Source organism: Fukomys damarensis, unplaced genomic scaffold, assembly GCF_012274545.1.
Source record: "Fukomys damarensis isolate Sample0158 unplaced genomic scaffold, DMR_v1.0_HiC HiC_scaffold_17, whole genome shotgun sequence".
Classification (NCBI taxonomy): Eukaryota; Metazoa; Chordata; class Mammalia; order Rodentia; family Bathyergidae; genus Fukomys; species Fukomys damarensis.
In genome coordinates this window covers 1748688-1757709 of record NW_022900929.1, presented here as the reverse complement: position 1 = coordinate 1757709, position 9022 = coordinate 1748688, and the positions used below count along the sequence as shown (strand labels likewise).

The following is a 9022-nucleotide window of genomic DNA, read 5'->3' as shown; positions in this document are numbered from 1 at the left end:
ACATCTCCCCTCCCCCACAGGGATTCCCACCCCACACCCTCGGGTGTACAGCATCCACAGTCGGACGGTCACTCGCTACCCCGCCAACTCCATCGTGGTCGTCGGAGGCTGTCCGGTGTGCAGGTGAGTCCCAGCCCGGGCGGCCCAGCTTGCGCGTGACGGGACCGTGGGGTGGGGGAGCCGGGCTGGGTCCTTGGTGCCAGAGGCACTTTGGCTGGAGGCTGCAGTGTGGGGACTGCTCGCGCGCTCTCCCGGGGCTCTGAAGGTAACTTACGCGGCAGAGGAGGTAAACTCGCCCTCCTGGGGATCTGAGTGCATTTTGGGGGGAATTGCACGCCGAGTGTGAGGGATGCAGAAATGCTAACAATGGGGACCGATGGGTCGTCGTTCCTTCTTGGTTCTGGGACCCGCAGGCAATCAGGTTTTTTTTTTGTTTTTTGTGGGGTTTTTTGTCTTTTTTTCCTTCCAATTTCTACAAGTCCACTGTGCAGTTGATTAAGGAGGTGGTGGAAGGTTTGTTTTGCCCAGGACTTGAATCAGGTGGTCCTCGTGTTTACAAAGGAGCTGGGAGTCCAGGTGGCCAGAGAGGTTAGAGCTGTGAGGGTCGCTCCATCTGAGCGAGGCTTAGTTACTCCTGGCCGCTAGCTGGCCCAGGAGGAAACCCCGTAGTTCTTTGTTCCGGGCAGAAGTGGCTTTTTTTTTTTTTTTTTTTTTTCTGTATCCTCAAACTGGAGCCATAGAAACTTTGAGGATTTTTGTTTCTGGAGCCCGAGGTGCAGCACAAGGCTTATTCTGTGTAGATTTTGAGGATTCAAGTTCAAGTGAGACTTGGTCCTTGGGCTTGGCACTTGGGGGTGCTCAGGTGTCTGGGGAGGCTTGGGCAGAGTTGGTAGGGCAGGGTTTCAGCCCTTCTTTGGGAGCAGGAAGTTGAAGTTGCTGAGATGGAATTAAGAAGCAGGTTTGGACTTAGACTTCATTTCAGAAGTTTATGTGTCAGGCCCAGAGCTGTAGAGAAGTTAATGATTTCACAGCCTTGGAGGCAACTATATAGGAGGATGAGGGCATCTGGAGAGGGTGAGATGCCACAACCATGAGTTGACCACGTGCCTAGTAAAGGGAGCTGTGGCCTAGTCATTGCGTCCACTGGGGGATTCCATTGTCATGGTCATTGCCTGGTGGACACACTGGTCTCTGGAGACTGGGAAGAGGGGAGGGAGAGCAGGACCCTGGCTGTCTCCTTGCAGGTCTCTGCAGGGCAGCTCCTGAAGTGTACTTGGTGGGAAGGAGGGGCATAGCCTGGAATGGGCCTGTTTCTTTGTGAGAAACGCTAAGATGTAGTGCCCTGTACTGAATCCTTTCCGGAAAGGTGCATGCAGAGGTGGGGGACCGGAGCTGAGGCTAGTCCTGGGCCTACAGAGTCCTGCTGTGCTGAGGTCTTGTCACCACTCAGCCCAACAGGAAGATTCTGCTGGCCCACGTTTGGGAGGAATCATCTTAAGTGATTTCCCAAATTTAGGAGAGGTGTTGGGCTAGCGCTCTAGAGGGAGCATCAAAAAGATGCCTGGAATCTGGGTGTGGTGGTGGTGGGGCCCTCATCCCAGCACTCTGGGAGGCTGAGGCAAGAAGAGGATCCCTGTCTGGGAATGAGATACTCTGAGGCTCTTCTCTGCTCGAGTCCCTGAACTTGGAGGAAAGGAGATGGGCAGTGGGGCCAATGGAGGATGGGCTACTGTGAGAGTGAGGAGTACTTTCCCTAAAACTTCCTTTTCCCTAAGAGGTGAATTGTGTCATTTCAGAGGTCTGTGGCTTCCACTTAGGGGGCTCCCCAGTTGTATACACAACCTGGACATAGAACCTTGAACAAGATCATGCTGTATCCCTTGTCCTTGGGGAAGGTCTTGGGCTTTTGTGAGGTACCGCCTTCATCTGGAAACTGGCTGCTTCCTCTGTGCCCCAGGGCAGTTGTGGCCAGGATGGAGGACACTGGGTCCTTGGAGAACAGTACAAGTTTGGGGGTGTCTAATCCTTGAGGGGGACTGTGCCAGACGTCAGATGTAGTGGTAAGCCCAGTACTCTGGGAGGCTGAGGCTAGTTTGCACCCAGCCTGAGTGACTTAACAAGACCTTATCAAAATAAAGGCTGGAGATGTATCTCACTCAGAGATACATCTTGGGTTCAATTCTCAATACTGCCCCCCCACCCCAAAAAGCTAGGACAGAGCTCTTTTGGCACCACTATGGTTAGAACCTTGGAGTGATATCTCCAGGGTGCCAACCCCCAACTTTTTTTTGGTACTGGGGATGGAACTCAGGACCTTATGTTTGCAAGGCAGGCAGTGGAACCACTGAGCTAAACCCCACCCCCTCAATTTATTTTTGAGACAGGGTCAAAGTTGCCTAGGCTGGGCAACTTGGGGATTCTCCTACCTCAACCTCTGACCATACCTCACCAGAGCACTCCTTGATCCTCCAGGCCTCTGGAGGCCTGTGTACCCAGGGACCTTATACTTTTTCTCTGCTGCTGGCTTCTGGCTTCCTGAGGACATGCTCTGCCACTATTGCAGCAGCAGCCTGGAATGAGGGGCAGCCAGCACTGCCCTTGGTCTGTGGAAAGGGTGCATGGCCCTTGGGTGGCTGCTTTGCGGTGATAGAATGGAGATGTGCCCCTGAAAAGGGAAGCCTGTCTCAGTCTGGCATCTGAGGGCTGGCAACAGGACACTTCTCATGTGACTATACTTCCTCCCTTTCCAGATCCAGCCCAGCCAGGCTGTGTCCCTTCCCTCCCTGGTGGCTTGGCATGAATCTGCCCAAGTCACACGCCTGTGATTGGGTTTGGCATAAGAGTCCCATGTCACTTATCACTTTGCCGTCTTGTCTGAGCCTGTTAAGTGCCTGACTCCACCTTCCCTTTTTATCCATTGATAAACACCCCTGGCAGATGAGTGACTCTTGTGCTCAACCCATCCTCTGCATGACACTCTGCCCTGCTGCAGAAGCCCCTTCTGGCTGCCTGGCCCACTCTGTGTCCATGTACGTGCTAGGCTTCTGCATCTGGGTCCTGTTTATCTCTACATGCAGGGTAAAGTGGCAGCTTCTGCATCCCATCCTGGTGGGGCCATTCTGCCTTAAAGGGTAGAGAGGCTGGCCAGGGCCCTGGGAATACAGGTCACAAGTGGAATGTACCTAATGTGTGCAGGACCCCCACAAGTATTGGCTGGGTCATTGTCATTGGGTACTTAGCTGTGGATGTAGCCAGAAGGTAGGAGGAAATCTGGGGAGAGTGGAGTCTTGGAGACCCAGAGAAAATGCAGAGGCCCTAGGTGTGGCTTCTGGGGGCTAGGGAGGGCACAAGGTGACACAAATGGCATCTGGAGGGCTTTGTGAGCACAGGGGCCACAAGAGCCTGGGCCGCTGGTGATGTCAGGAAATGAAAGGGCTCTTCTGCCTGAGTGGGAGCCCAGCCCCAGCCTGAGGTGACAGAGTGTGCTGGGGGGCTTCAGGCTGTGCAGGGGTGTGAGTGTGTGTGTGTGTGTTCAGACCTCAGAGGCGTGTGCTGCTTTCTGGCCCAGCCCCCCAGCCATGGCAGCTGCACCCTGGTTTGGAGGGGTGGCACATGCCCAGTCTGAGAAGCCTGCTGCACGCCATCCTGCCCTCTACTGCTCAGAGGCCTAGGCTGTGCCAGGCACAGGCTAATGAGAGCTGCCTCCGAGTGATAGGTGGTTTTCCTCAAGATCCCAGGGCACTGTCTGTTACGGCAGCTCCCTATGTCCATTATGGGGTCCTTTTGGAGTGGAGACCCTGGGTATTCTGGGGCTGGCTGGGAACCATCTAGCCCTGCCCCAGCCATTTCAGGGCTGCTGACAACAGAGGAAGTCCTGCATTTGCCCCCTCTTCTCAAGGGATGACGCTGTCTTTCAGTGCTGTGTACTCTGGGTGAGGCCTCCGTCCTGGCCTTGGGTGGGGTCTGTGGAGGGGTTCCTTCCCTACAGAGTGGCAGGATTAAGATCCAGCCACATCACTCCGTTTCATGGCCTCAGCTTCCTGTGGGGATGAGGCGCCCGTGGAGTGGGGGGTACTGGGGGGTGCAAGGGTACTCTCTGTGGGTGTGGGCACTGGGATGTGCCGGGACTACCTTTTCCCAGCAGCTCAGAGCTTGCTGAACCACCCTCCCCTGCTGCGTCTGCCCGTGTCGGTCTGAGGTGCAGTGTCAGGAACCTTCCAGGCTGGCTCTGTGCACCATGGAGGACCCAGTGGTCACTGGCTCTGGTAGGCTTGTCAGGGGTTAAAGAATTTTCAGTATGAGTTAGTTCTCTCCTTTCTCCAGCTTCCATATCCTCCCCAGCCCTCTCCATGTGACCTGTCACCTGCAGCCAGGCCTGTCAGGTTGGGTTTAGGTTCTGAGCCTGTGGACAGAGTTGACAGTCCCGGCTGAGTTGGACCTCTTGGGTTTGGAGATTAAGAGGCTGTTGGGAACACACTGGGTCTCCTGCTTGCTTTCACAGCAGGACTGTCTGAATCCACATTGGCCTAGAGGCTGGATTTTATTTTTCACAGTAGGAGTCAGGTTTTAAAATTCAGAATTATGACACCACTCCTTTTCAAGATTGGGGTAGTACTGTAGTTAATACTTCTTCTCACCAGGCAGGATAAATTAGGCCTATAAATAGCTACATCAGAGTGTGGGTCCTTTGGCTGTCAGGTGAGTTGGCTGTAAACTTAGGGAAAGTTCTGTTTCTGGGTTGTGGGCAGGGGTGTGGGAACGTGTGTTCTGGTTTCTTCTGAAGGTATGTAGGGTGAGGCACCTTGCAGCTTTCAGCCTGGCACTTCTGACTGGTCAGCAGCGGGTGGCACAGGCCACTGGCCCTGAACTCTGGCCAGGGCAGGTTGAGTTTGGATGGGAGCCTGTAGGTTGAAGGGAGCCAGGCCAGCTATTTGGCCCAATGTCTTGTTACTCTTCAGGTTCCCAGTATGGTTCTGGCGGCCAAGAGGCCACCTCAGAAGGTGGCCTGACCCTGTCGGGAACCACAGTGTCAAGTAATGCTGGTGCCGAGAGCCCAGAGGGGTGCAGATAAGGGCTGGGGTCTGGATAATTAGGAAGAAGCAGACAGAGGCTGCTGCTCCTGAACACTTGACCACAGAGGACAGAAATGCCCGTGGCTGGGATGGTGCCTGTAGACACAACACAGGGAGCTTGTCATAGCCTGGTGGGCTTGCACAGCTGTCCGGGACACTGAAGCCCATTGGCCTTTACAGCCTCTTGCAGCAGAAGCTGGGCTCCACCCCTCACTCTGTTTCAGGTTCTCAGAACCAGCCCAATAGAGGCTCAGCCTGTCACTCTCCTTACCTTGGTGGTCCTGGGAGGCTCTGGTTTCCTTGCATGCTGGATGGTGGGGCAGGTAACCTTGGGACTTCTTTAGAGGGAAGGCTCCTCTGCAAAATTTCTCATCTGGCTCCCTTTTGCTTTTTCATGGGGGAACCCCCTTCTCCCCCAGTACTAGGGATTGAATGCCTTTTAAATATTTTTGAGACAGGGTCTTGATAAATTGCCCAGGCTGGGCTTAAACTTGTGATCCTCTTGCCTCAGCCTTCTAGAGTGTATCATCTCGCCCAGCTCATGGACCATTTTCTACCTGGGATGTGCAGCAGACTTGTCATGTAGGTGCTGGGAAGAAACACAATGAGGCCCTGGAGTCCCAGGGGCCCTAAGACTGCCTGCCTGGCCTCTCACTCTATTTATGCCTGAGGACAGCTGAGCATGGCTCTTCAGCCAGTCTGACCTCTGGTCAGAGAACCCTCAGCCCGGGCAAGGTGTGCTGGATGAAGTTTTCTGCCTGGCTGGACTTGCAGGGGTGGCTGTGGGCTGGCCTGGCAAAGTGAGGACCAGGCGATCGTGGTTCTTAGAAAGAGGGTATTTTGGTAAGTCACAGTAAGTGGTAATCTGGACTGCACAAACTCAGCACTCATGACCTGTGTGCTGCCTTAGCACAGGATGCCTGTGGCCTAGCCCATCATGGTGACACCTAAAGGTCTGGCCCACTGGACTTCAGGGCACAATGAAGCTCTGTAGAAGTCTTTACCTCGGGAGCAGAGCCTGTGGGCAAATGGATGCTGGCACTCTCAGGAGAAACACTCTGTCCTGAACTTGGCTGACCAGAATCCTCCCCTTTTGGAGTTGGGCACGGAGGGAGGTGCTGCTGGAACTTCCTGTCTACCGTGGGTTTGTTTGGGCAGCTCTCTGGATGGGTCGGAGGCAGGCAAGCATTGGGTTCGACTTGTTCTTAGCAGTTGAAAATCTGACTTTTAGAATGTCCTTGTGTATTTCCTCACACCCTTACTCTTCCCCCAGAGCAGGGAGGGTTGGGTCCTGGTCCAGGGAAGAATACTGCCACAGTGTGCAGGCTCAAGCTGGTCCAGCTGGGACTGGCAAGGCCACCGGCAGCGTGCTGCCTTGGTTTCCTTTACACTTGATCTTGTAAGCTGTGAGCTTTCTTCTCTCTACTTAAGGTGACAGGAGGAAGAGCCGTTGCTTCCATGCCCCGGTGATCATAAGGGACAGTTAAACACTAACAGAAGGTGGACAGTGCTGGTAGAGAAGGAAACTGCTTGGTTCAAAGACACTGGGACCTGGGATGGTGCATGGGGCCTCTGGCCTCTCCCCTTAGCAAAGGAGAGCTCGCTGCATTTCCCTGTGTGTCCGAGTCCTTCAGGACTGGCTGGAGGGACACCCCCCAGTACTGTCATCTCTGTCCTCAGCAGTCCACACAAAGGCATTTCCCCCAGTGAAAGAAGAGCACCGAGTCCTGGGACTAATTCTTTAGACTCTTTCTGGTGGGAGGGACACTTCTCATTTTAATTTCAGCTCTGGGTCCAGAACTATCCAGAAATGGCTTGAGCTATTTACATGTGAACTTTATAGGGCTTCTGCTTCCTATCTTTGGAGGCTCTGAAAAGACCCTTGACTGAGTGATGACCTCAAGTCACTGAAACTGTTCAACGGCACTTTTTATGAAGCAGCATCCTGGAGATTAAATCTTTCAGGCCTTCTAGACATTGTGTGAACATGATTGATTTAAGTGTTTCGCTCACCCCACCACCCAAAACAAAACAGCACACTCTGGAGTTTGAAGCAGCAGACTCACAAATTTGAGCCCAGCCCAGGCAACTTATTAAGACCTTGAAGAGCTGGGGATGTAGCTTAGTGCAAAAAGCCCTGGGTTGAGTCCCTAGGACTGAAACAAAACCCCAAATTCTAATCACTTCTTGTAGGGCATTTTCCTTGGGCATGGAAAAAAAATCTAAAAACTCTTCAACAGGGGGAAATACCCTAAAGTGATTTGGCTTGGGGGTTGTTTCAGCTTTCGGGAAGGAGTCTTGTTTACTGCAGTGGCTTGGGTTGGGGCTGCCTCTTCCGGCCGACCTGGGGAGCTCACACACTGTGGGTATGAAAGGGCTTCCTGGGGTCCCATGGGTTCCTAACCTGTGTGCCTACTCTCTCCACAGAGTCGGGGTTCTGGAGGACTGTTTCACCTTCCTGGGCATCTTCCTGGCCATCATCTTGTTTCCCTTTGGGTTTATCTGCTGCTTTGCCTTGAGGAAGCGGAGATGTCCCAACTGTGGCGCGACCTTCACTTAAGAGAACACACCTGGCTTCTGGAGGCCAGCTATCTTTTCTAATGTAAATGTTGTGTACAATAGTTTTATTTGACTAAGCTTCAGGAGGGACTGTTTTGTAAAGCAAGGTGGGATAGCTTGGCCTGTGCCAGCTTAGGTCTTGCACAGGGTGGGAGGCAGCAACACTGCTCCCCAGGTTAAAGACAGCTCAAGAGAACACTGCTTTTATTTTTTGCAGTCTTCAATTTGAGAAAGGTGAGAAATACTGTTTTAAATAAATGAGATTCATACCACTGCTCAGCCGGTTCTGCTTGTTCAGCGTTTGCCCACTGCCACCAGTGTGGAGCCTTGTGGCAGGAATTCTGACACACACACAGGGCCAGTCAAAAGGCCCTGTACTCCTCAGTTGGTGCTGACAGCTCAAGAACGTGGGTTTCAAATGCTCTTTTATTATTGACATTAAACAGAACACTGCCATAACTGCTGAGCATATGCCTCACGGCAGGCCCCTCAGGCCTTTCCCCAGGGAGGGAGCCCTTGAGTGGCCACACACTGCAGCAAGTATTCCTGGGGCTTGGGCTTTTTCCTCAACCCTGTAACAAAGCCAGAAGACCCCCCACCCCAAGGGGTGCTTTGCGGCCTGGGTGTGACCTCACCCATGTCCTGTCTTCATACAGCCCCCCCAGACCTACCCTCATTTGTTCTCCACTGCTGAGAACAGTGGGCTCCCATTAACTCTGCTCTTGTGTCTGGGAAAAGGTGGGCCACCTGTGTAAACTTGAAACCTGGCAGGGCACCTTCTCAGGACAGTGCTGCAGGATAGGGCGGGGGTGACCTGGTCCTGCAGCAGCCCTTCCTGGTGACCTGGTTTGCCCTCCCAGGAGAGCCTGATGATACCTGAAGTCTCATGTCTGCTAGTTTACTGCCATTACTGAAACCTTGACCAACTTTCAGCTTACAGAAAAATATTTGTAAGTGATGAGATCAAAGAAGCTATGACAAGAAATAGTCCCTTCCCTCTACATCCAGAATCCTCCACGTGATGCCAGGTTGAAATACAGGCTCTGCTTTCCTGGGTCACCAGAGTCATACTGGCTTCATTAAGTGCCTTTGAGGGCTAGTACATAATTCAAACACACAAAAACTTGGACCATAAGAGGTTTCTCAGTGAGTTAGTAGCAGTTGCAGCTTTGGTCCCCTAGCTCAGGGAGCGCATGTTTCCAATGTGTCAGGCCACTGGGAGCCAGATAGTAACTCTTACTATGGAATGCTAAGTATGGCTATGAGAAGGGCTGGCAAAATTTCTCAAAACTCCAGTACTGTCTAAATCGGTGGGAGGTCAGGACCTTTCTATCTTGGGGAACTCTACGTTGTTGTTTTTTTTTTTTTTTTTTTTTTGTTCGTTAAAACTC

The 9022-nt window shown here is 52.8% G+C and overlaps 1 protein-coding gene across 1 annotated transcript in view; it reads left to right on the top strand.

The window, feature by feature from the left end:
• Window positions 1-8595, top strand: part of Bri3 (brain protein I3) — a 14401-nt gene extending 5806 nt beyond the window's left edge. Inside the window, exons 2-3 of the mRNA XM_010642749.3 lie at window positions 21-123; window positions 7500-8595. Of these exons, the coding sequence (XP_010641051.1) occupies window positions 21-123; window positions 7500-7632 (236 nt within the window). The 3' untranslated portion in view covers window positions 7633-8595. The remainder of the gene's footprint in view (window positions 1-20; window positions 124-7499) is intronic.
• The last annotated feature ends 427 nt before the right edge of the window (window positions 8596-9022 follow it).